The 27,976-nt window shown below is 39.1% G+C and overlaps 2 protein-coding genes and 1 pseudogene across 4 annotated transcripts; 1 reads left to right on the top strand and 2 right to left on the bottom strand.

Annotated features, from left to right (window-relative positions):
- Positions 1 to 2,951: 2,951 nt before the first annotated feature.
- On the bottom strand, positions 2,952 to 14,601 carry LOC144651485 (actin-related protein 2-like). 2 transcript variants are annotated; one of them, XM_078511429.1, is made up of 14 exons: positions 14,158 to 14,601; positions 13,967 to 14,071; positions 13,692 to 13,853; positions 13,066 to 13,122; positions 12,190 to 12,262; positions 11,606 to 11,742; positions 9,418 to 9,491; positions 9,183 to 9,246; positions 8,264 to 8,542; positions 7,084 to 7,257; positions 5,927 to 5,998; positions 4,615 to 4,723; positions 3,556 to 3,708; positions 2,952 to 3,136 (listed from the first exon to the last, which is right to left on the bottom strand). In XM_078511429.1, exons 1-14 carry the CDS (start codon positions 14,203 to 14,205, stop codon positions 3,099 to 3,101), a joined length of 1,545 nt encoding a protein of 514 aa, XP_078367555.1. In that variant the 5' UTR covers positions 14,206 to 14,601; the 3' UTR covers positions 2,952 to 3,098. The 2 variants fall into 2 exon arrangements, with proteins under 2 accessions (XP_078367555.1, XP_078367554.1); XM_078511428.1 differs by having other exon boundaries at positions 3,556 to 3,714; positions 14,158 to 14,600.
- An 8,290-nt stretch (positions 14,602 to 22,891) lies between these two features.
- LOC144651493 (uncharacterized) lies at positions 22,892 to 25,008 on the top strand (annotated as a pseudogene). The gene is made up of 2 exons (XR_013570324.1): positions 22,892 to 24,272; positions 24,642 to 25,008. The product of XR_013570324.1 is annotated as an uncharacterized LOC144651493 (transcript).
- An 887-nt stretch (positions 25,009 to 25,895) lies between these two features.
- LOC144648154 (carbohydrate sulfotransferase 4-like) lies at positions 25,896 to 27,462 on the bottom strand. Its single transcript, XM_078507784.1, has one exon. The coding sequence runs from the start codon at positions 27,460 to 27,462 to the stop codon at positions 25,993 to 25,995; it is 1,470 nt and encodes a 489-aa protein (XP_078363910.1). The 3' UTR covers positions 25,896 to 25,992.
- Positions 27,463 to 27,976: the final 514 nt, after the last annotated feature.

The raw sequence follows: 27,976 nt of genomic DNA on the forward strand, positions 1-27,976 counted from the left end.
GTGAAATGTTTGTGTTTTTACCACGGGGAATTAAAAAAAGAAAGCCAGGCAGAGGCAAAAGGCCCTCACTAGCGACAAAGAGGATAACGCAACTTGAAGGAGGAAAAAAATTGTGCTATTTGATTTTTGTTTTCGGAGGTTAGTGGGAAATGGCCAGCCAGCAGAGCCAATTTCAAGTTTAAAACGTGGACTCTACTGATGTCGGTTCGTACCTCGTTGTAAAATACCACGAAACTAACACGAACTTAATTTAGTTCGAAAAGCGTCAACGAACGGCGAGGCGCATTGTAAAGGTTTTTTTCGGAACCCAGTTAAAAGTTAGCAAGCGAAAAGTACATAGAAGTTCCCAACTGATAGACAGGACAATCATTTCCTACATAGACGTCAGAGTTGTCGGGAGGCTACTTGCAGCAGAACAGGCTGCAGTTTCTAAGAATACAAGCTAATGCTGGTCTGGCCAGGATTCAAACTTACAACTTCTCACAAAAAAATACGAAGCGCCCAACCAACTAAGGCCCCGTCCGCACTGACCCGGGTAAATTTGAAAACGCATCTTTTTTTCTCCGGTAAGGCCAATCGTCCACGCTGAACCGGCGGTTTCGGTCACCGAAAACGGAGCTCTTCAAAAACGCTCACCAATGGAGCGTATCGTTTTCAAATTTACTCGGGTTTGTGTGGACGGGGCCTAAGTTGACTAATTGTTTAAAGTTGAACATGAGAAAATTGAAGAAAACATCAGTCGCGCTCCGCATTTGTTGAGGTCTATTGCAAATCGGTGAATTTTAATGGGTAAACAATCGATTATTTTTACTGTGAAAAAAAGGATTTGTCCTAGAGAAGTTAGTACAAACAAAGTTTAAAAAAGTACTTTTGTTTTTAATTCGAAAAGAGACGTTTCGGGAATAACCCCATTGATCAGTCGCTAATAAGCCGTTCGTATTTTAGCCCAGAGTATCCGCGCGGGCGCTTTTGGGATAATTTCAATTAGTCCGGCGGCTTAGCTCTTGAATTGTGCGATTTTTGATACAAGCACCAAACTTTGCAAGTATTCACATACTTATCAATTCTCGATATAGTGCCAACGCCAATTTCCAATTTTCAGCTGGTAAACAGCAATGATATTTTCAGCCAACAGGCCCCTCCCCCACGAAGTACTTCTTTTTGTGCTTTTTGTAGATTTTATTTCAAAAATACAGACATAAATGCTTTAAATTAGGCTACCAATTGTTATTTTTTACCACCTTTTTAATACCAATAATTTGCTAGGAAATTAGTGCATGGAAAAAGATTTTTCGTTCCCCGCCCTCTGCTCCCTCGCGTCTTTCGTTTTGCGCTAGCGTCCAGGTCTCTTGCGATTCATTTTCCGATCCTAGCGTTCGCCGTTCGCTAACAGAAGAAAAATAGGAAAAAAAGAGGGCTGTGAACAGTCTTAATTACGGCATTTAACTTTAAATTTTGTACGTGCGACTTGGTATCACTACCTGACATAATAGTATTTGTCTATAAACCAGGACAAACAAATATTTCACGAAATTTCATTGATTTTAATAAATTACGGTTTCCATGGAAACTGGCGTTTCTCGGGCTTGGCACTATATCTGAAAAAACTTCTGTTGGTGACCTCTTTCAGTGTGCCAAGTTTCATGCTTGTATCAAAAAGTGCACAATTGAACTAAATTTCGAGCTAAGCTGCCGGACTAAATAGGACGGAGCACTATAAGAAAATAATAGGAAAGGAATGCTACTTCAGACCAGTATGACACTCGACAAATGCGTCAAGTCAAGAGTCCATCACTATTGCTTTAGTCATTTCATTCAGCGGTTTTGAGTAACTCAAAACTACGTTATAACTGTTTATACGTTCTGCTTATAAAACTGTTTGCTTTTGTTTTGCCCGCTCCACAAAATGTATGAAGAATAAACATCCCAACATTGTCAATAGCTTTCAAGGCGCGTTTCAGGAGATACAGAAACGTCTGGACCCAACGTTAACCAGGCCATTTAAAGGGGATTACCTCTCATTGGCTGGTAATAATATAATAATTTAATATGCGCATACATTTGGTACATTTGGTATGAACCAAAATGATATCCAATATTTGGGCGCCCAAAGAAACCTCACCGAAGCTTTGTTAAAACAAATTCAATCCCACGTTCCATGAGCTTTATTTGTAAACACCTTCTAAGTAAAGAAGTGGATAGATCTGATGTTGAAAAAAATAATAAAATGGGCAACACGCCACTGTAGCTGTGAAGAATGCAGCCCATCTTAAGTTGCTCAACTAACTTGAGACCGTACATACACCTGATTGAAGAATCGTTGACCCATGAAAAGCGTAAACCGCGGATGATGCGGCCCAAATGTTTACTGGGAAATCGGAAAAAATAATCGTCGTCTGTGACAGAATAAACATGATGATAAGACAGGTTGCATAAATCTTGCTCTCGAGGCTCTTAAAGAAAGAAAACATCTTGATTATCAATATGACTAAGCTTACCAAGGCTGTGTACCCAGGATACCATTGGGTCATATCGTTCATGGTTTATGCTTTTCACAGGGTCAACGTTTCTTCAATTAGGTATATGCAAACTGATTGCACATGACAAATATCACGTAATTAAAAGAACTTTAATACATATTCTAGCACTCTACAACCAAATGCAACGAAATTCAGTGAGGTTGTAAGCTACGTTTATAATGTATGTGTTCAAATTAAGATTTTTTTTAAAACATTTTTTTGGGGCCGTTTAAAATGATTTTACATGCCAAGAAAATTACTAAAGAGCGTCTTCTTATTGCACCTGGGAAATTCTTTAAAAATTGTTGCAGGCTGCACATTTGCAATTTTGAGATTTGACCCATTTGTCTATCAGTAAACTTGCATCAGGTCTTCCAATTGCCTCCAGCTTGTTACAAAGTTCTTCAATAGAGGCCGAACAATTCGGACTGATAAAACAATATCTTTTCCACATTAAATCCCAGCTCGCTGGCAAGATCTCTGTAATCACCTTGTAATTCTCGAAGAGGGTCCAACTTGACGATCAGTTCTCTCCATACGCTATACGGCAAAACAGTGATAAGGTTCTTTACAATGCAGTCATGCATCTGGCACAGGAGGGGATGTAGGTTCCAAACCTGGTCACCAAAGAAAAATAAGTGAATTTATTTCCTGGAAGTTTCGTTCATAAAGCGGATTTTGCCAATCATATATTTTCACTTTGCCACGTGAAATAAGTAAACGCATATGATAGCGCAGAACATGTCGAAAGGAGAAGTCTTGATGTTTCTACAGAGTTTATATTCGTCTTAGCATAGTGAAAAGTTTATGTTCTCTATCCTACAGTGATTTTCCTTTATTCATTTACACTCTCGTCTAATAAAAAATCGCGTTTTGGAGCATAAGTTGACCATACCTCTTTACGTTTGAATATTTTTTCTCCCTTCTTCCGTTAAATCGATATTTACCTAAAATAAAGCTGTACGTTTTTTGAACGAAAAAAACAAAAACAAAAAGAATATATAAGTGGACGCCCCATTAAGAAGTCTGGACAAACCTGTTTCAGTTTTGTTCACAGCCTCGGCCTTTGTATTGCTCTGTTCGTGCACTAGGCTGGCAATTGCTTCAGATTCGTTTGCTGGTGGACCACCAAGATCCAAATTCTTCATTTTCTCGTTTAATGGCTGAATGCCTTCTTCACAAGACACATCTGAAGCTGATTGTGAAAAGAAAACAAAAAAACTTAAAAAGCTACATGGTAATCGGGGAAAATGATTCTTGAAGAAAAAAATGTTAAACATATATCGCTTCCAAGACCAAATCTGTCTCTTCTGCATTTTATTATTTCCTCGAATAACGCACACTGTGTGGTTTGCCGTGGGGCTTGCAGAAGTGCTTCAAATGGCGGTGAAGGGGGAAAAAGGGACAGTACTAGTGTAAACGTCAACCTTGCGCTCCAATAAGGAGCGAGAATATTTTTCTTGACCCTTAGGGCCTTCTATTATTTTAGTAAAAAAGGATAGATCCACGTCTTATACTTTTCTTCTGGTCGGGGACCGATTAAAAAATATACAGTTAAAAAAAAATCATCCTAACTATTATAAAAGGTCTACGTATAAAAGGGTTCTATGAATCCATAAAATTCTTCCAAACGCGACTCTTAATAGCAGCCTTAAAACTAATCAAACTATTCACATCTGTTAGAGTCCGAGGTTTCTTCATTCCAAAGTGGCGCCGTCCACATTAATCCGGATAAATTAGAAAATGGAAAAATTTAAAAACGCCGCAAAAACATTATATTTCCGTCCACACTAGTCCAGATAAACTTGAAAACGCATTTATTTTGGTCAAAAGCAGATAAAATGCATTTTCAAATGCCTTCTTTGAATGTAAAATGTTTTCCGTCCACATTGAAAAGCAAAGCCAGCGCATTTTTAAATAAATTCACTTTGAAGAGCGTTTTCGAAAAGTTCTGTTTTCGGTAGACAATTTATCCGGATTAATGTGTACAGTTGGCGAAAACAGAAAAAAAGGTGCGTTTCAAAAATTTTCCGGGTTAGTGTGGACGGGGCCTAAGCTTTGGTCAAACACATTCCCTTCAAAACTGGAGCATTACCTGAAACGAGACCTTCCATCAAAACGTCAGGTAGCACGGGAATTAATCTCCTCAAGTTACTTAACAGTCGTTTTCTTGTACTCGATCTATATTCATCCTCACATAAAACCTGCAATGCAAGTTAAATGTTTCTCGTGTGGGATATTATTTACACCCATCCTCGGAGACCCAGGGCAGTTTTGTGGGGGTGAGGGAAACAAGAAACTTTGAGAAAAGAAATGCAGCATAGAAATGTTGGAGCGATTGACTCTGTCCAATTAGCAGGCCGCCGATTGAGCAGAATAATACAAAGTGAATACAAAGAACTTTTCTGCCCAATCAGGAGGCAGTATTCAGAGAGCTGTTTGGAACTGGCCTGGTAAGACTTTTTCCCCAGGGGCATCTTTCAATCTCTCCAACTTTTCTATGCTGAACTTTTTCTCCCGCATGCGCAGTTTCGCGTTTCCCTCATCTCCACTACCTGTCCCTGGGTCTCCGAGTACAAGAGAGGATCTTCTCTTGCCGAATATTATAAACACTAGGCTCATTCAGCAATTATGCCGGCAGACTTCGACATTTTTGACCTTAATCGAGGCAGAATTCAGGAAGAATCCTGAAAAATCATTTACACAAATGGAAATAAGTTGCAAATTTTTTAGATATCAACAATACCACGTGATTCCCACCTTACATTGAATAACATAAGGTAAACGCGCTCACAGAGCAGGATCACTACCATTTTCTTACTCACAGTGATTTAATAAGTGAATATCTTTACTTTTCTACAAAATTGCTATACACAATGAATATCTATTAAACAGATTAACCAAGCCTAAAAGCGGAGCTCCCCGGCTAGTTTATTTCCCCTTTATTCGAATCTGTATTTTCTGACTATAGACAGAACAAAATACGACTTGAGCCTGCGATCCATAAAAAACCATAACCTGGTCAACGGTCAACCTTAAACACCTGAGCTTAGGATATGGTCATTTGATACTGGTCAGCGGATACCTTGTTTTGACAGCTGTCAATTAAAAATGGTGTAAAGATCTAATATCAAAATTGACAGCTGACGTTAACCTTAACGTTAACCTTTTTCTTGAGTATGGCCGCTATGTTTGGGCGACGTTCGTCGTTCCTCGTACAGCGCACGCGCCCGCGAACCGTGCCGCTAGCCATGATGACCATGAAAAATCAATGCATGGTTCTCCTATTTCTGTAGATTTTCTATGTGTATGGGGCTCCGCTCTGCCGCCCTTCGGGCCGCTGGGAGCTCCGCTAATAAATCAGCTGTACTGGGCCGAGTTTGAGTGCTTGTCATCCAGAATCTTACCTTTTCTCTTGTAATTGACTTTCCATCCACATCATCAAGATGCCCAGTATCCGTTTCGTCAAAGTATTCTTTCTACAAAGACAAAAGAAACTACCGTTATGATTCGATTTAGCGCCCTCCTTCAAATAAGCGCCCCCTTCCGAATAAGCGCCCCCCTTCGAATGTGTTTTTGTCAATAAGCGCCCCTATTCCAATAAGCGCCCCCCATTCTGATTAGCAGTCCCATTCTTATAAGCGCCCCTATTCTAATAAGCGCCCCAATTGTGGATAACTGCCCCAACTGAAGTCATCGACGTCGAATAGTAAACTCATGAACATTCACCGTACCGTACATGTATATATTTACTGCTAAAATGAACAATTCTTTATAAAAAGTAACTGAACGTTCCACAACTTTGTTACTGTTACAGTTTCTGTTATTCTTATTTTTTTAATATTTATTTAAGTTTTGTGTTGAACATTTGGTTGTTTCTACAAAAAATTAAATAAGCGCCCCCGAATAAGCGCCCTGTCTCGAATAAGCGCCCTCCCTTGAGGTGACAAAAGTAAATAAGCGCCCCGGGCGCTAAATCGAATCATTACGGTACTTCTTAATGATAGTACAAGTATAATGTCTCAACAAAAAATTTCTGGTTCAATCGTGCCGAAATAGATGGTATAGTTTCCAAAATTTAACTCCGATTCAGACAAAGAAACGAAACTAATTAACTGGTGAATAGGAACAAAACTGTGACGCCGCAAAATGTGATGAAAGTTAATAATTCTTATGTTCATCTCTAGATATCAGTTCATTTACTGTTAAATGCAAAACTACGGTTGCCGGGTAATGTTTTTTCGATTTGTTCGAAATCAAACATTCTGGATTTTTTAATTCTTATATATGATGTTGATTATGATGATCCAGTTTTAATCTTTTAAAATGTAGAAGAGTGTCAACAATTAGTTGTGCAAGCTAAATACCTCCCCGACACTTAAATGAAGTTAGTCATTCATTCGTACGTCTGCTTAGGTAAACACTGCCATTCACTCATTTTATTCAATTATTGATAGATTGATAGATTTTATTTTTGGTCATACGCATCATTCAAACTGCATATTCCTTCTGCGGATTTAGATATGCGTATTTATTACCGGAACTGAGATTATTTTTGACTTACCTCTCCTCTTACTTTGACTCCTAACTTCTCTAGAACATAGATTCCTTTCTCTTCGTATTCCTGTCTTGTCATCCAAAATCCTCTCTTATCTTTCATAATATCTGCCATCACGGAGCCACCCAAGAAAACTGAATGTTGTCGATTTGGTGGGTCTTCAACTCGGACTGTAAATTTCTAAGGAGAACAGTAAACGACAATCATATTTTTAAGTAATAATTGTAAAATTTCTTTTCAGACGCATAAGCAAGGACTCTATGCGTTTTAGAATAACCATAGGGGGGCAAGGGAAACACTTAATGTAGTTGATTATCAACATGACGTTGACTAGAATCGAAATAGAAGTAAATTAGCTTAATCGCCGTAGCAAATTTAGAAAAGCTAACGTCAGCATGGGTGGATTTAGTGGGAGAGCCGAGGGGGCCGCCTTCCCCCTTTTATTCTAGAAACCATTGTAATCAACCGCCTTTCGAGCGGTATTGTGTAATAAGGGTGTGTTATGAGTATGGGGCTAGGTTGAGCTGTGGCCGAAATTTTTTCGACCCCGTCTTTCTGATTTTGCTGGATCCGCCCCTGGCCAGCCCTTCGTCGGAGCAAAAACGGTGTGCGTTTATATGTACTGGAGTATTTAAGAGTTAGTTTATTGAAGTAGGTATCGTAACGGAGAATTCATGAATAAGTTTATTAACTTAACGCGAAGCGTTTGTTGATACCATACACACCTTTGTGACAGACCTAGAAGTCTGATAGTTCACTATGCAGGTTTTCAACAACTGAAAACTCGACCAGGTCAGACAAAAATTCACCAGGTTGATTCAAATTTTCATCAGGGAGAGCAATGATTTTAATATGCACAACTGTGTGCTGTGTGACTCAGTATTTAATAAACTACGTTGAGGGAGGAGTTAACGTGCCCTTGCTTCAGACGAACGTCTACGAGGCTAAGAAGTTTTCCCAAAACTTTTGCTATTTTTTCTAAAGCTGACTTTAATAATCCGTTTCTCTTTCTTCCGTTTTCTCTGTATTGTTTCAGACTTTTAGCTACTTTTGCCTTCCAGTCCTTTAACTTTAACATTTCGATACCAACCATTATTTGGACCATCTTAAAGAATAAATCGGTTTTACTGAAACAGTATAAAAAAAACCACGCCACAATCGGTCTCCCTATACCAGTCGCCCTTACCGATAACCTTGAAGTATCTCCCTTAAACACTCTTTCACAATACAGCTGCTTGATTTCCCTCTCTATCCTGTTTGGAAACCCAGGAAGCATCGTGGTTCCACCACACAGCACAATCTGCTTGTAATAATCTGCTCTTGTCTCGATATCTGCTGCTTGCAAGGTATCGAAGAGCATCTCTGCCACACCAACTTTGTCAACGCCAATAAGGTTCGGCTGAAACAGGGCTTCAGGTGCACCAAATCGCTCACACTCCATCTTCACCACTTGTCCATCTGGAAGCTGACAAAAAGGGATAATTTTAGCAAAGGCCGCAACAACAACAACAACAAAAACCTTTAATGTACTAAATGATGCAGATGTAATTTCTCTGATCAGCTAGATCCACGACAAAGTGAAATATTGAGATACAACAACAAATCAACTTCTATTTAACTTTCACAAAAGTAAACACAGAAATAACGTCTTGAGCGAATTTGTAATATCAATAGTCTTTTCCATTTGTAGGAATGCGTGGGGCTATGGTCACGGATCATTGCTCATTGTGGATAGGCAACGTAACTTCACCATCATTTATGAGATGCATACCGTCAAGAAATTTTAATATATAATGATCCCAGTAGTCAGTAGCACTTGCTAGGGAATTGCAACAATGGCCGCTATCAAGACGATGATGATATGATGATATGGGTGCTTATATAGCGCATTTACAAAGCTCGTGATCAATGCGCTTCACAATTCGAATCTATGGGATGAGACCGGACATCAGCATATAAGGCGCCTATGGCAGCCGCTATCCGTCCATGTGTATGATCTCACACCACCACCCAACCCATGGAATAGAACAGTCCACAACACCGGGAACTTCATGCCCTATTCTTTGCGATGAGTGTGTGGGACACACACCTGATAGTTTACTTACTGTGTACTCTTCCATTAAAACTGTTGTCTCTGACGCCAGCTTTTTCTCTTCTTCAATGTTGTATCTAAAGATACAAAACAAACATAAGGCAAAACATGAACTAGTAAGTTTAGAAGCATACGAAGCTACAAACAGTCCGTTCAACCGGGATAAATCCATAAATGGTAATGAACTAAAAATTCATTACCAACGAGATTATACCTTTAAGGCACAATGTTAGAAAATTTCTACTTACCCTACATAACAAAGCTTCTCCTTAATCAAACGCGCTTTTTCAAAATCAACTATATGCCCTCTGAGCAAAAGGAGCTGTCAGAGAAACACAAAAAAGTTATTACCTTAATTACTTGTCATTGTTATTTCACTTCTATAATAAATTGTAATAGGGAGCAAAGAAGGTTACTGACAGAGATTCTTAACTTTCTAAATTTGCTTTTCATCCGTTATCATGCAACTAGCGTATATTTAAAGTCACACAGCCGCAAATAGTTATCTTATTTGTCCTGAGGTTTAAGAGAAAAATACTAGCAAAACTTTTGCAGCTTAAGTTTATTACATACATGCAGCACTGTTAATGCAAACAGGCGTTAAACTTGTCTAAAGAAAGACCAGAGGGACACCACCATGAGATGAAGTAAACTAAAAGATCCAAATGTACGTCAGACTTACCAAACAGAGATCAGGAATGTGTTTACGGTTCTACTAGGCCAACAGGAAATGGACTTGTATCATTTTAAGCAAATTAAACCTTGATGGAAGTGGGAAAGAAAGTACTTTGACCAAGATGAAGGACGCAGGAGCAAAGGATCTCAATGGGTACATGGGAGAAAACTGAACGCAGGAAAGAAAAGAAGAAAAATATCCTTTATACCAGATCTGCCAGAATAAAGGCTCAGCTAAAGAAGTCCTATCACACCCTAGACAAGGAGGTTAAAAAGAGCACGGGGCAGATAATAAGAGGTACATCGAAAAGATAGCAGAAGAAGCGGAGACAGCAGAGCGGTGAGCCAAACTACCAAAGCCACAAACAAAGATAGGCTTCCCTTCAACAGACATGCATGTGAGAGATCAACAAGAAAACATGTTCACAAAAGGTGAGGAAAAGCTAAGATGCTAGGAAGGAGTCTTCGAACGAGTGTTGAATAGAGACGATCCTGAGACAGAAGCAATCATCCAACCATCACCAGAATTACTTGAGATAGACACTGATCTACCTCGTGTTGAGGAATTGAAGAGAGCAATTAAAGCATTAAAGAATGCTAAAGCCCAGGGCATAGATCAGATATATTCAGCGATGCTGAAGGCTGATGAGCAAATTACACCAAAAATGCTCACTGACATTCTATGACATCCGGGAGTCGGAAGAGGCACCCGTGTCTTGGAAAAAAGGCCTTATCGCCAAGCTCCTTAAGAAGAGAGATCGGACTAATTGTAACAACTGGAGTGGATCTGCATGCCTCAATAGGCATGCATATCAGAATAAACATCAGTACCGACAAACCAAAACTAATGAAGATCAATGAATTATCAAATCAACCGGTTATCGTTAATAACGATATCATTGAGAGCTATTGAGGACGAAGAAGAATTCGTCTATCTGGTAAGCAAGATAACAACCCGGAAATAGACGTTCCGCGTAGATTATCAAAGGCAAGTGAGGCGTTTGCAGCATTTCAGAGCATCTGGAAGTCTTCAAGCAAAGATCGCCACCAAAACCAACTTACAATTTTCAAAAGCAATGTTCTTGGATTCCTCCTATATGGTGCAGAATCCTGAAAGGTCTCGCAATTCAAAAGTCACAAGATAGATGTATTCCAAATAACTGTCTCAGGAGAATATTCAGGATTTTCTGGCCAAGAACCATTTCCAATGAAAACCTTTACCGCAGAACCAACACAGCATCACTATCAGTTGAGATTAAATGGAAGAGGTGGCGGTGGATAGCCATGAGATGGACCCTGTAGGAAAGAGTAAAAGAGGACGCCCCAAAGTGATCGACATGGAGTAAGTCATTGGTAAAAGAGATAGCATAGGCTGGATGGAATTGAGATTCAACGGTGGACATAAGGCAGACAGCACTGACATTCGTTAGTAATGGCCTTATGTGCTACTTAGCATGAAGAGGATTAAGTTAGTGAGTAGGAGCGAATTCTATCTTCTTATTGTGATGGGGACTGTATCTTTTCTACACGGAGTAGCTCTCTCAGCGTGTAAAATGTTTGCATGATGATGACAAATATTGGCCGACGCATGCTAAGCAACGGTTTGAACATTGTCTTGCTATTGTTGTCTGTCTTTAAAGAAAAATTCCGGCTTCCTCTTATCTTCCCCCTCCCTTCTTCTATCTATAGCGATGTTGTAAGTTACATTACAATCAGTTTAATTGTGGGTGAGCAGACTTTTGTATCATGTGCCAGCAGTACCTCCTTTAGGTAATTGGTAATATCTCGACCTCCAATTTCAAACCTTCTCGTGAGATCAGGGACCAAAAATCCATCACGCACGGGGGAGATGTGAGATGATCCATGACCACAGTCTATTACAACGCCAGTCAACAATCCTGTGTAAAACAATTGGAACACTGATCATGAAAACACATATAACTACAGTCGAGCTTCTGAAAAAGATCACATTACGGTCACTTTACTGACTTTATCGTAAGCGATTATTCATTAGTGTTGTTACATACAGTCAAACCTGTATAAAGCGGACACTCAAGAAAGTGAGGAAGGTAATCTTTTATACAACTATCAAAATATTGAAATAAAGCGATAGTTTTGAAAGGTAACTTTAAGTCTCGTGAAAAAAGTTTCTGGTTGTTTATTATCAGAAGCATGAAAGTCAGTTACTTTTAACCTAAACTAAAAAACGTATTTCTGAGGTTGTATTTCTAACTAACTCTAATTTATTCGAATTTTTATTCACTAGAACAAATACTCGACATACATGTATTGCTTAATTACTTGAAAAAAAAAAACCCTTAAAGAAAAAAGAAACGATAACTGACCTCGAGCATACATAGCTAGAACAGCTTGAATTGCGATGTAAACACCATCGAACTGGTAGTTTTCAAACATGATCTGGTAAAAAATAAAACCGTAACGTGCATCAGTTGGCACAAATTACCCAAACCCTTCATGTCTAAGTTTTCAAATTTGCAAAGGTTGTATTTTACCAACTAATATACTCAAAAATACACTTAAAAAAGTGTATATTTTCCCTGATTTAGCACCACTCTCGTCGTACTAGCAAAAATACTAACAAGTGCCGCCCTTGATTAAGAGATGCATCCCTCGATAACAGTGCGGCGCTTATTCAAGGCCATAGTATCATAGAAATCTCTAAAAGAAATTTCGTGCGACTGTGTAGTGCATATAGCTAGTGATTTTAAACGATAATTTTAAGTATTTTAAATTGTAAATAATGCGCCAGATGGTAGAAAATGTCTCCATACTTTCCGGGGTTACTTCCACTGAAGAAGGAGCAGTTACCCCAAAACGTACGGAGACACTTTTCTACAATCTGGCGCATTATTTACAATTTTCTTAATTATAACTAACTATTTAAAGTATTTTTTAAAAAACTTAAAATTATCGCTTATTTAAGGCCCTCGAAAACAATGCTTATTCAAAAAACCTTATGTTGCGAACAGCTGTGTCATTATGACTTTAACCTTGGATGAACAAAATACTGTTGACAAGCAAACTGGATGTTCTTTTCAATCTTGAAATATTAAATGAAAATTTCTTAGCAACGGAGAAGCCTGTTCTAGGCGTTTGGTTGGTTCAGTACATGTAGCCCGGGGATGTAGTTGGAGAGCAGGCCAGCTAGCAACTAAGCAACTTGCAAATTCTAGTACTAGATAAGCATAGCTAATACTCACCTCAATTATTCTTTCCCTTTTCGACATTGGATACATCGGCGGTTCGCTAAGAAAAATCTAAATTAAAATAAGTTTTGATACCAGAAAAAAGGTTAAATAAACTGACTGTCAGAATTATAATGCTGGTTCACACTAAAAAGGGCGATACCTAAACGTCTTTATACTATAAAGACCTCCTAGTAGCACATTATTAAAAAAATAAACGCCATATCTTTCAGTAAAACACCTAGGCTTTCAAACTGTCAAAGTTAAGCAAAATCTGAATTTTACGCGCATTTTGATTGGTTCTTACTTATGATCTATTAGAGTACAGACGCATAGATGACGTCACGCGGTGGTGTGACTCGCGCGCATGATTAGAAATCATAGTCCAAATCAGTTGTATTATATTAAATAAAACAAATAGATTCAATTTTGCCGTGGGTCTGTTCAGTTATAGATCACAGAAGACGTCAAAATGTGGTAAGAACAACAGTGACCCACTCGCCTAGCGGCTCGTGGGCCACTTTTTTTGTTCTTACCACATTTTGACGTCATCTGTGATCTATAACTGAACAGACGCACGGCAAAATGGAATCTATTTGTGAAATAGTCACTATATTAAGATCACAATTCACGTAACTCACATTACAAGTTCTGGGTTCGATGTTTAGTTTCGTCACTCCAAAAGTGTAGTCCCAGAGATGCATCATGTCATCCCAGTTTTGAACAATTCCATCATTCACTGGATAGCTCAACTCCACATTCTCACGACAATGTTTTTTAGCTTCATCGCCGACCATCAACTCCTTAGGAAAGAAAAAGCAAAAGCCGTAAAATGGTGACTTTAGTTTGAACCAAAACTCAACTGTATTCTAAAAAGTAAAGCATATTAAAGATCTAGAAGTGATTACATGCTAACCTTTATGGCATGTACTTCCGGTTTTGAACCACCGAACCGTTTACCCACGACCGAAGGAATAATATGCTCTGGGATGTTTGTGCCGGAAAATCCACACTTGATGGACTAAATAACACAAGAATCGTACAAATAATTTGTGGCTGAAAGAAGGCATTAACTGTACGGTGATTTACTGTGTAATTAAAGCTTACATCTGTTCCAGTGTCGCAGACGATTATTTTCCTTCCCTCGGAATCCATGGCGATGCGATATAAGATAGTTACGTACTCAGTACTTGATGTCGATATAGATTAGTTAAGCCGTGTTTTAGTACCCTGTTCTTTGGTTAATTTAAGTAGCCCTTTATCATTTATAACTTGTCAGCGAGCAAGTAGCCTCCTGTGAAGCTTATATGTCGTGCTACGCTTCTTTCACTTTCACAAATTCCATGAGGACTTTGAGTTACGTAGAGGTTAAGCCAATCATATCGGTTGTTATACACTGAATCGAAAGTGAAAACAAACTCCACCAATGACAGGTCAAATGACCGTCACTCAAAGCACGCCAAGAAGAAGCAGTTTCAGTACCATGCCTGGCAACTATCTTGAATCGAAGCTAAAAGTGTGAGATCACGATAAACAACATTTACATTTTTCACATTCGTGCCTTACAGTTGACGCGCTTATTTCATTCAGCAGCCGATATTATTGTAGTCACGCAACACTTCCCTTATTAAAGGAACTTATTGACGAGACCAATGATCATGACCCAAAGCATGCTAAGAAGAGGCACGATATAATGACAACAATTCCGCCTAATTTCAGTTTACAATATTTGAAACTTTCGGATGTGTTGGTATTGCAACTTGACAGCGGTCTTTTCGACCTTAATTTTGGCATTAACGAGACCAAGGCAGCGTGAAAATGAAAATCGAGTAAAGAGTAATTGTATTAAAACAAGTTTATTTAGTGTGAAGACGTATTTTTATTTTTATTTTTATTTTATTTTTATCTTTGTGTTAATTCAGAGTGGTTTAATGATACTGGCTTGCGATCAGGCTCTCCAACGGAACGAGTCAGTGAGCGCAGTCTCGGCAGGATAATCAAATAACTGATTCCTGTACTTTAAGTAAAATAATCTTCAGAAACTCGACTTTTCCTTTCCGAAAGTTGTGTTTACTTCGCCTATGGGAAATTTACGCGATAGTCGAAGAGCGTTTTTTTTTTTTAAATTACAATCAGGAAAACGCAGACAGTGTCACGTGCAGTGAGTGCATGTATTAACATAATTGATAATACTGTGTGGTCTGTTCCACGAATTTCCACACGTAATTTGTAGTAGGTGATGCAAAATGTCAGTAATATCCAGTAAGTGCTACTGAACAATAAAACCTTAGCAGATATCACTTCACAATTGCTGCGCAGCAAAGCGAATCAGCTAATCAGCTTACTTATTCGTGTATGTACGCATGTGTGAGAGTTTTATTCCCAGAGCCTGCGTTCCCCTTGACCAGCTGTGGTCGGGAAACTTAACGAGACTGAATCTAAAACCAGAACCAGGAAATCCTGGTTCCGGTTTGATTGTGCGCTTGCGCCGGAGATTGTGGTGAAAAGAAAACGTTTTCAACAGCCAATCAGATTTGGCCATCTTTAAATTTCTGCGGGCTCTCAGATTAGCCAAGAGGTCCCGATCCTTGGCGCAGTCCAGGAACGATCGCGGCCTCTGGGAACGAGATTGGTGTAGGGCCCCGGGAAATACCTCGTTTTCGCACGCCAACTGCCTCGTTTTCACGAAATACCGAGCAGAAGCCGAATCACAAGTACTACTAGTAGTTCTTTTTAGGTACACCATTTTAGGTGTACCTAAAATGTACTTTAATTTGTACTTCCATTTTAGGTACACTGTAAGACTTTTAGCGACTTTTTAATTTTTACTTTTTACTAGGGCCTCTAAGGATAACAGTTTTTATTGTAAAGCTGATGGAGTAACCCTATTAAAATAAAGGCTTCTCTCTTTTCCTGGAATTCTATGCGCAACGGGAAAGGTTTAAATTATGCAAGTCAAAGGAAACCGTCACTCCTTTGGCGCTCGCCGCTCGAAGTCAAATGACCGTTTTGTTTTCGCGTCACACGCTAGGAAAAGAAAGATACTGCTCTCAGTCTAGACTGACAACTATTGAGTTATTTAGACGTTATAAAAGATTCAAATACCTTTGAGAATGATGTTACGCCAGCAAATCAGTTACATTGTGGGGGGAGTCTTGCAAAGGGAGGCATCACTGCAAGACATTAAATAAAAAATAAAAAAGCAGGGGGGGGGGGGGGGCGGGAGATGTTAAAAATATATAATACAATATGTACATATTTTAAAAAGATTACTAATAAAAGACAATTTAAAAAATAAAATACCTATACATCAAGTTAATTTAGATTAAAAGCTGCAACAGCAACGCCCGCTTTAATACACAAAGTCGGCGACCATTTATATCTGACTCTCGAGCCCCTCTCCGGGGTTTCAGGGAACGAGGGAACAAAGGAACATGGAACAAATAGCCTGCGTGTACAGCCGCCTCTCATCGCTCAGGCCGAACAAAAGGAAAACAAAGCTGGAAGGGGACAAAAGCTGTGTTTCTGATATTTCAGTTAAGGAACAGGGATCACAAAAATGGACAAAAAATACTTTTAGGGAACAAGGGAACACAAGGGAATTTTTTTTGGGAGCATCAACAAGAGAACATGGACACCCCCTGGGAGGGGCTCACTATTCCACCCAAATGTTATCCTGCATTCACAGGCGGGTAAGTAGGCCAGAACACAGAGCGCGTACTCTACGTTCTGGCCTGATAAACCGCCTGTGATTAAGTCTGCTCGGTAGTAGCGACCTTCAGATTTGAATACGAGCACGGGATCGAGTACGAATACGACTTTGGAATTTCGACACGATTGTATCCCCCAAACTATAACCCTTCCCTGTTGCTGACTAACACATAAATAAACCTTAAGGATAAGATTGGTGTGATAAGTGATTATAGAAAGCACACAAATTTGGTTTGAAAACTCGTACTCGTACTCAATCTCGTATTCGTACTCCAATCTGAAGGTTCCTAATATCTATTCAACGACAAATTCAAGGTGCTTCAGTTGTTAATTGTTTGTAACCCATCAGGGCCGTTTTTCTCTCTTTTTTGCATAAGCAATATCTGATTTTGGTTGTCATGCAACGCTCCTGCCCACTAAATTAATCAAGTTGGGTGAAGCTTTTCGGACTATCAATGTTATGTACTTGCTTTTCATGAGGCAGACAAAGACATGACCACCATGAAAATTTAGTTTTAACTGTTTTTCACAGTTGAATCAATTGCCCCATTAGTTAAGGTACCATTCATTTTCTTTCAGATGACTTACAGCAGCTTGGCAAATTTTGCCTTGTGTTACATTGTGTTCTCAACTCGTCCACTGGACTCGACCATGGAGCCAAAAGCCAATGACCACGCGAGAATTGTGACATTGGCCGTAAAGGGGTCAATGGAAGCCATGGAAACTGGTAACGTTTCTAAATGATTAGCCTTTTTCACTTCATTAGTTATGTAAATATCTTCGTCGTTTTCTAACTGCAACATGGATCAATCACTGGTCAGGGATAAATACTTCATACTGCTCGAGAAAACTAGAGGATATACCCTTGAACCACATGTTTTTGAGGCTCCCAAAAAGGTATTAAGGAAAGAACTGCAGCGAGGCACAATAATGGAAGAACGACCGAGTAAGGATCCACAACGAAAAACATTTGTTGTAGCTCATCATAATGAGGTGCACCTAGACTGCCGGAATGAAAGTTTGGCGAATAAGTTAACCAAACTTACGGACAAGGAAGCCGAACGGCTTCTAAAGATCTCATCGCCAGAGGACAGATATCAACAGCAACAACAAGCGGAAGAAGAGGTGAGTCGATGTAATTTCATGATGATCATTTGTTTCTGAGTTTTCCCATTTAGCCGAAGAGAAGGTATAAGGTAGTGATAGCAGTAATGGATAATTGTACTAAGCTTGTACATATAACCGAATTTAAATAATATATTTCTTAATTGGCCGTATGTTTCCACGGAATTCGGTCAGACTACTATGACAGTAAGTGCTGCCAAAGAAAGGGCTTCACATGTGAAATGAGGAACTAAATCAAAACCAAACAATCGATATGATAGTGATTAACTGTCAATGGTTAAAATAACAGTTAAAATTAAATCAATAATAAACATTCGTAAGCTCGAATACGTGCTCTTGGCCCAAGAGCAGTCCATTAAAATTGCAGCCAGTCAGCAAGCCGAATGAAACCAGAAGAGTTTCGATCGCTTTCACTTTCAATTAGAAAGTAAAGCAATCACCCACCGCGTAGTATTTTAACTTTAATTTTGAGATAGCCAGGCGAGGTGAAAGCGGGATTTTTTTGTAGTTTCAGTCGGTGCAAAGTAAAACAAGATATCCTGTTAATTTCCTTTTTGAACCAGTCGAGATGAGAGATAGCTACACGGACTAGTTATTGCTTGCCAGGGCAGTTTATCCTTAATATGTAACGTTGCATACGTTACATAAACTGCCCTGGAGGCAATAACAGGTCACGAAATGAACCTTTATATTCTAGATGGAAATTAATGTTCAGTAATGGAACAAACTCACTTAAAATTGAACGAACATTTGCATTGCCAGAAAATACAACGTTCCCGGCTTCTATTTTTAAAATAATTTTTCAAGTCGACAATGGAAGGGGACCGAGAAAATCGCTAAAATTAGTACCCACTAACAATAATAACCTTAAGCGTCATAATGATAAGACGAGATTCGTGACCAATCTCAATGCTCCGATTCTTATACAGTGGAACCCCGCTTTACGGACACCCACTTAATACGGACAACGGACACTTTTCCGCGTCCCAAGTGACAAACTTTCATACATTGTCAACCCCGCTTTACGGACACTTTTTATCCGTGCACTGTCAATTTTCGTTGTCGTGGTTATTTGCTAACTTCACCCTGGTCAAATAATGACAGAATTGGACGAGTGAAAACGATTTTATTACAAAGAGTAGCTTAATAGCGTGTCGTGCAAAGGTTTTGTCCACTCTTCAATGAGTTTGTAGAGTTTATAAATTAATCAATTAAGAACGGTTACGGTCAGAGTTTCAGTTACAAAGGAAATATTATAGAAAACATTCTGTTGCTGTCGAAATGCTTTTTTTTACTTGTATCAGTAAAGTTGTGTCATTTTCAAATAATTCCACTGTTGAGTTTACTGAAGTTTAGTTCGAGTGTCCGACTAGCTCGTAAGGTTTTCGTAAAAACTTTTTATTTTAGTCAGAGATTTCACAGTTTGCATTTGTTACAGTTACAGTACAATAAACAACGTTCTGTTGCCGTAAAAACGTTTGCCTTCGTCTTTGTGTCGATAAATCATGTATCCGTGACTTTTTTCTGAGACCCCGCTTAATACGGACACCCGTTAATACGGACAATTTGGCCTGTCCCCTTGGTGTCCGTATTAACGGGGTTCCTCTGTATTCACCTTTGAAATTATATTAAAACTAATTATTATAATTACAGTTATTATTTTTATTGTTATTTAAGTTATTGTTATATTAAAAGGGAAGGTATTTCCAGAAAATATAAAGTTTCCGGCTTACACAAGGGGACGAGAGGACTTCGATCTCATGAATCAGCAATTATCGTATCATTTTATCTTGCAGAATAGAGGCACTGGAAATGAAAGTCTTGAGGCCTCTGGATTACATGATAACAGTGAACGCCCAAGGAGCGAAACATGCATCAAAGGTAAATTCCAGTTAATGAGCTCAGTTTGGCTAAACAATGGCAATTTAGCCATTTTTCACTCAACTTTTCCGTTAAGTCCGCAAACATCAAAGGTTTTAAATCCTTTTTTTGAAACAGTGGATAAGAGCCACGGCTCTGTGTATATGCCATGCAAATTCGTATTTACTTGCCACTTGAAATTGCTTAGATAGGGAGACTGACCATTAGAAAAGAGATGGGGGCGGGGAGGGTTGGGCACTACAAAAAAAAAAACGTTGATGTAAGCCAAAATGCCCGGAAAAAAATTCTTGCAAGCCGAGAATGAAGAAAAAAATCTTGCAAAAGGAGATTTAACCTTGAGGGTAAAATGCTAAGGAACTATTGTAGAAAATACCGTTAAGTGTGTATAATGACAGAACATTTCCTCCAGAATTCCCTAAAATCGCGCTCTGAAAATCTAAAATTTTCCGGGGGAGCTCGTTATGTATAGGTAATCACATGATTTCGAGGACAATTTGGGATAAATAAGCCCGAGTAAATTTTTCAAAGGCTAACAAAATTGCACGAGCCTGTAAGGCGAGTGCAATTTGTATTTGTTATTTTGCTTCTACTTGTCGAGCTTCGCTTGAGCCCTTTCAACTCGACGGCCAGTGAAGTGAAGCTGTTTCGCTTTTCAAATTCAACACTTCCTTGGACTAAACAAATCTCTGTCTGGTACAATAGAAAGCCTATAAGTTCTGTTCTCTAAGTACAGCGTCTTTCAAGCAATGTTAGCATAACATTTTTTCTTGCGAGCAAAGCCGCCTAGAAAAAAGCCGCCACTTTGTTTATATGTGCGCGCGCTAATTACACGTAAAATTATGCGCAGGGAGGATGCGCAATGCAATACAGGGCAATGACTTTAAGAATTCTATTACTCGCGTTAATATTGCTTGCCTTAATATAATTAGAATTTTTTATCACAATCTTTACTAATTTTTAGGGTTGCGCCTCGCATGGGTTACTTTTACCGTTCGCGCAATCCCATTTGGTCTTTTTTTTTATAATGCCATTTATTTATTACATATGTATTTAATAATTTGATAATTTTGAGACCCATAAAGGTGATAGAACTAAAAATTTTGCATGTGTTTACGCGACAAGAATTCTTCCCTTAGACCACGCAGCAAATTAAATAGAACCGGGTAGTTAGAAATGACCTGGCCCTAGTTGTTCCAAGGGTGGATAGCGTTATCCACTGTATTAATCGCTATCCAGTGGAAAAGTGTTACCGAAAACACACTACGCTATTCATTGGATAGTGATTTATCCGGTGGATAGCGTTATCCACTCTTTGTACAACTGGCGCCAGTACGAGAAATAAACGAAAGAGACACGTTACATTTTATGAGTTTCATAAGTAGAACGAAAACGGAATGTCTGGCCTTTTCACTCTTTAAAGCGATCAAAGCAGCGTTTGACCTTTAATACCGAAGGTCGAGTATCGTATATCGGATGTCGCGCTTCAATAAAGCGCACGCGTACGTTTTGTAAAACAACAACAAAAGAAAGTAACGCTACTGGGTCCGTCTATAAAGCCTTATGCTTTCTTGTTAGCCAAAGAAGTGGTAAAACATTAACTCGGTTAAAGGCTTTTTTAATCTTCTTGTTTTTTAAGTTGCTGATTGCGCTCCAAGTTGAGCTCGCTCCAAAGACATCTAACTTATAAATCAACATGAAACATGCTCGCTTTGTTATACCACAAAATTCATAGCAATACTCGTGGAAAATATTTGCGCAAGCGCTATACACCGGTCAGAGGATTTACAGTTGTTTAACAGGAAGCAAATGAGGGACAAAAAACCGGCCAATTATTCGTCCTTCTCTCGTCCAAATTTCTTTTCGTCGTTCGAAATCAAAATGTCAGCGAGAACAAGCAGGCTTGATTAAGCGGATTACGTTTCTTTATTATATGGCTATAATAGTACGCGCTTTCTGATTGGCTGCTGAGCGGGCATTATTTTCTTGTAATGACCGGGCATTATGAAAAATTTTCTCGGCTCGGCGGTTTTTACATGGGTTTTTTGAGTTGTGAGTAAAAGCTACTAGCGCAATCGCGAGAACGACAATAAATACCGACAAAATGTAACTATCTTTTCAACAAGTGAAAGAAAAATATTGGCATACCGTTACTTCTTTAGTATGAGCGACGAAGAGAGCTGCAGAGAACGAGAGCGAGTTTTACCTCGGTGTTTTTTAGATATTTCAGTTTAGAATAGCGCTAAAAGGCCATATAATAAATAACTTATTAATCTCGTTCGTTCGGTCATTACAGGGAAATCTCAGACCTCGGTCTGAGATTCCCCTGTAATGACCTCACTCTCGGTTAATAAGTAGTATTGATAAGCTATATAAAAAAACCGCTAACCAAGCTAATAACTTTATATCTGTGTGGTAGAATCGTGACGTCGCTCGAGAGTACAGACGCCAATGCTTTCGGTTTGAACCCACGACCACGGTTGGGATTATCCAACATAAACGTAATGCCCGGCTAACAAGAGCTAATTATTGTACAAGCGAGAGGTCTGGCTGGTGAATTTTTCCTTGGTTTTGCAGTATTTTTAAAAATGAAGGAGAAGGCAGATACAGGGCAAACACTTTTATATTAAATAGTTTGATTTTGTTTTGTTGGTTTTTCACTTTTACGACACTCTGAACTGCAGATGAAGAAGGAGGCCAGGCTTGTTCGAGTGGCACATTGGAAAGAAACGATGAAGAAGCTGATTTTCCAGAGGAGGTAAAAATTTGTCGCAGAGCTAAAGGCCGTCAAACAGCAGTACACAGAGAGTTGCACCGTCAGTTAAAACTGACAAGAGAAAGTAAAGAAGCTCTTGCAAAACAATTGGAAAAGGCAACGAGCAACGTGGAAGAGAAAGACAGGGAATCAAAGAGCATGAAATGTAGGTTTGATAGACTAACTAATACAAAAAAACAGTTGGATAAGAAAAATGAAGAATTACATTTGAAGTTGTCAGAAACAGATCAACAGATAGATAATTTACGAAAAGAGGTGAATAAGTGGAAACAACGGTCGAATGAGTTTTAAAAAAAAATAGACGACAAAGATACCGAATTATATCTCAAGCGAAAAGATTTGAGGCATTCAAGAAGACGAACAAAACAGTTGGAAAATAATGCCCAAAGAAAACGGGAAGAAATTAGCTTAGAGCTACCACCTAACTTTCGAGAACAAATGAGAGTAAAAGAGATACAATTACGAAGCCAATTAAAAGTGGGTATTGAGAAAAAAACGAACGATTTGTGTAAACAGTTAGAGGAAAAGGAACATGATTTGAGCGCATTACAAGGAAATCTGGCGGAGAAAGAAAACGAAAACGGCAGTTTACGAAGAGAGCTGAAAGAGACGCAACAACGAATTTCAAACTCGGAAGAACAATTTCAAGAACAGCTAATTGCAGAACAACGAAGAGTTACTGAGCTAGAAAGACAATTAAGAACAAAAGAGCAACAACTACAGGGAGCACAGGGGCAAAGTACCCAGCTTCAAAGTCAATTGCAAGAAATCCAAGAACAATTACGTAGAAATGAAAACGAAAATAGTAAATTACGAAGAGAACTGGAAGAAACCCAACAGCGATTGTCTAACTCGGAAGAACAATTTCGAGAACAGCTATATGCAGAACAACGAAGAGTTACTGAGCTAGAAAGACAATTAAGAACAAAAGAGCAACAACTGCAGGGAGCACAGGGGCAAAGTACCCAGCTTCAAAGTCAATTGCAAGAAATCCAAGAACAATTACGCATAAAGGACACAGATAATTTAGCCTTACATGACCAGCTAAGAACGGAGCAACAATCCATTAACAGGCTGCAAGAAGAGCTAAGAACAAGACAGCAAGAGGGGGAGACGAAATGATGAGAGAATTGTGGGGGAGCGGGGTGAAAATGAAAATACTCCGGACTGGATAATAAATCGGAATGAAATTCATATGACAAATAAAGAGCTTGGGAGAGGGGCGTGGGCCAGGGTTGTTCAGGGGAAATTTCGCCGATGTTATGTCGCTGTGAAAGAGATACACCACGAAATTATTTCTCCTTACTACAGACGTTTGTTTGAGCGAGAAATTGGTATTGCTTCAAGATGCCGCCATCCTTGTCTGCTGCAGTTCATTGGAGCAACGAATGATAGTGGAAATCCTATAATTGTTACTGAGGTCATGGAAAAAAGTTTGCGAAAATTACTTAAAGACCGACCTCTTTCTACGACGGAAATCTTCATTATTTCTCTTGACGTGGCTCGAGCTTTGAACTACCTTCACCAAAACAAACCTCATCCCATCATACACCGCGACATCAGCAGTGCTAATGTGTTGCTATGGCGACAGGGTGACCAATGGAGAAGCAAAGTGTCAGATTATGGCACTGCTAATGTTGTCCGTCAATGCACAATAGACGATCCTGGAGCTGTGATTTACTGTGCACCTGAGTCCCACGGTGATGCACATAATCAAATTATCAGCTGTAAGGTTAGGAGCTACTTTTATTCAACCTAGTAAATTATTTTTTCACGCGCGGATATTTTGCGAGTTACATAGATACTAGCAATCAGCAAAATGTCCGCGCGTATTATATGTTAACCATCGAATAAGGGATTTATTATTCCACTATTTTTTCACTTATAGTTTGGGTCCGTATTGAGTGAGTTTGTCCATCCGTATTTTTGCCCTGTTCTACTGTGTAATGGTCATCCTGTAGCATCCTGTATAAATATGCTTTAATTATTAATTATTATTATTATAATAACGTGGCATACTTTGCGCGTGAAATGATATCGTATTCAATTACCAGTTGGTGAATGTAATCATGATTGTATTAGTTGTCGTTGTCGTTTTTAGGTCGATGTGTACAGCTTTGGTGTTCTTCTCTGTGAAATGTGCATCCGGGAAATCCCAGAACCTGACAGGCGTGATCAGCAAATTGCAATGGTGACAAACCACCTGTTTCAATCCCTAATACGGAGATGCGTGCAAACAGAGCCTGGGCTGAGACCAAATATGGAAAGTATCATTGATGAACTTGATCGGCCATGACGATGTCCATAATGACTATCAAGAGTTTTGTTCAGGCAAATGTTTACGACTATTAGCAACTTATATGATCTTCGATCTTCAAGAGGTTTGTGTCTGCAGCCGCCAAAATATGTGACCACAAAGACACTAGGAGACCGTGTTTTTCGGCGACTGCTCCGAAATTATGGAACAATTTGCAGCAAGAGTTGCGTAACAAGAGAAATATTAATCGATTTAAATCATTGTTGAAAACACATCTTTTTTAAAATTAGCTTTTAATTAGATTTTACTTTTCTTGATATTACTAACCTTAGTTTCAAATTTGTTTTTTTGTTGTTAAATATTTAATTTTTTTGTATATTCTTTTAGCTTTTTAATAGATTTAAGAGTGCACATTGTAAGAATTTTAGTATTTTTTAACGTAGTTTTTAGCAATTTTATGATTTGTTATGCGCATTTTACCATTTTTTACATGTATAATTTGCGCATTATAAATATTAATTATTATTATTATTATTAATCCATCATTTGCTTAAAACTTCATTTAAGTTGGACAAAAATCGAGTTCTGACGTCGACCAGAATAATTTGAATCCTATTGCGTTATTTTCTACCCTTTTTTAAAACTATAGGTGTAAGCAACTTATCCGAGCTAGCCCCAGCAACGATTTCTTATCAGAGCCTGAGCCTGAATTTCAAAGTTCAAAAGAACTATGTAAACTACAGAAGAACGTCACGTGAAGCTATTTTAGTGGAACTTCAAAGATCTTTGAAATTTGCTTTCGATGTTAGGTGCTTTCAGAAATGATTTCTTTTGATAAGATATTTGAAACAGTAACACAGAAGTTTGCAAAGACCTGGCGGATTCCATCTTAATAATTCTCTTAAAAGTAGTTCATTTTCATGTTTGTACCATTATTGTCGATGATAAACCGAAAATCATTTAGACAACATTTTTCTGGAATTTTCATTGAAATAGAATTGTTCTTAGATTTTCAAAACTTTTCCTCTTGGTTACTTACCTAAAGGGAACATAAAGGTTTAAATAAATAGGCTGTATGTTGTCACGAATTCGGTTGGACTTGATTAAAAGATTAACATTAAGCAACATGGTCCACATGATAAAAACTATATATATAAAAAGAATCACCTAGTATTTAGCGTTACCTAAATTTCGTTCAATGTAGAAACCAGTGTTTTGCTTCATAGTCATCTTTGAAAAGTGGAAACTTTTTATTAGCCAGTAAGTCAGACGACATGTTCACTGGAATGTATCCCATCAGATTCATCACGCGTCGGCAGTTTTGCTCAATGATGTCAATTTCAACCCGCTGCGTCATCCATCTCCAGCGATTTGCTCCGACCCACGCGTTATCTTTCGTGCACGTGACTGGGCCTCCATCCCAACGTTGCTTACAGGCATTCCTACTTGAGTGCGTGGTTTCGTTTAGCCATGTCCGAACGCTCTCCAGCACAGGCAACCCAGCAAACTCGTAAATGTCTGCTAGTGTTTTTAACGGATTTATCGCCAGGTCCTCGTATCGTAGAAGTTTGATCCGGTCCCGTAGTGGGTCCGGTAGTTTCCTTACAAACTCTAAGATTTCTTCCGTTTGCTCACACTTCTCCTGGCTATAACGACGAGTTCCCAGATGAGCGCTCCGAGGTCCAATTACCTCTCTAAAGAAGCCGGTCCTACGCGAGGACGGGACCATGGCACGGGGGTCCCTCACGAGAAAGATTACCTCGCAGTCAACATCCGGGGGGCCGCATGCAGTCAAAATGGTTTTGATGCTGTTGTCAGGAATGCGCCATATGAGAATCTTTAGAACAGTTAGATTGTAGTGCTTCATACAAGCACTACCCAGTACCTTGCTTGTCATGCGCATGCAACGCCTCGGGCTCCATTTTGGGTGTGTCATCTCATAAGGACACAATGGCGGCGATCCGATGGCGCGGCTTATCCGCGGGTGATCGGGTTTTCGGTAGTACCTCTCAATGTCATCTAATATCTCTGGCTTATCAAAATTACAGCGAAATACGGCGGTCAGGAACTCTTCGGCGAGACTGTTGTAGCTCTTTTCATCAAGATTTCTCTTATCTCGAATACGTATCGCGGTCTGCAATGGCTCGTACATGTAAAATACTGAAGGGTGGTGGTTGAAAATATCGCCAGTCAGCGTGGAACCCGAGCGACCGTGCGAGACAATGATAAGGTTTCTGCGCGCTGTGCTTGCCTTCTTACCAAGCAATGCCTTGAACTCAGCAAAATCATCCGCAGCCGCTATAGGTTGCTGTATTTCATGAAGTTGCAAAGGCTGAGTTGAAAGGCTGATAGGGTTTCCCTGTGGTATACTTCCTTTCTCATCGGGCAATGCTTTCAAATTAAACTCGGCTAAATCGTGCTCTTCTACTACAAATTGTTGTATTTTATGATATTGGGAAAGCTGAGTTGAAATCCTCGAAGAGTTTATCCGTGATGAACTCGCTATGTCACGGAGCGATGCCTTTAGCTCGGCAAGATTATGCTCTGCTGCTACGGGTTGGTGTACTTCATGATTTTCAAAAGGCTGAGTTGAAAAGCGAACTAAAAGGACACCCGTTGAAATGAATGCAAACAAGCATATCAGTAGCCATTTGAACCACAGCATCCTTGTTATCCGGCGTCTTTTTACACACATCTTATATTTTCAGTGATTAACAAGGCTCTGAAATAGACCGCGCCCAAGTTTGCCAAAACAATTCTAGGTTTAGTGGTTCTTCAGTACTCGGAAATTATTTTTCAAAGAAAAGTGCGTTGGTTGTTAAAAGCACAAAGCCTTTTGCCATTTGCAAACTCTGCTGGATAGGGGCATGAGGAGCAATAAGACTGTAAGAGAAAAAAACATTTGGTTAGTTTGCACATTTTCTCATTTAAACTGTTTCTACACCGTCCTCAGTGAAACACAAAAAGTAAAGCATACACTCTTATACATCAACATATCATCACACTCGATGAAGGTGCAAAATGTGCCGATAGGAAAACTTTTGTTATCAAACGTAAGTATAAAGACGTGGTTTGCTGCAGTTTTTCTTTCTGTTTGCTACGATGCAAACCTTGTGTTTTATGTATTCCGGCTGCAGACAGGACAGACTTGACATAATCCCTTATGTCATAAATGTGTA

Source organism: Oculina patagonica, chromosome 4, assembly GCF_052425735.1.
Source record: "Oculina patagonica isolate OP01 chromosome 4, crgOcupat, whole genome shotgun sequence".
Lineage (NCBI taxonomy): Eukaryota > Metazoa > Cnidaria > Anthozoa > Scleractinia > Oculinidae > Oculina > Oculina patagonica.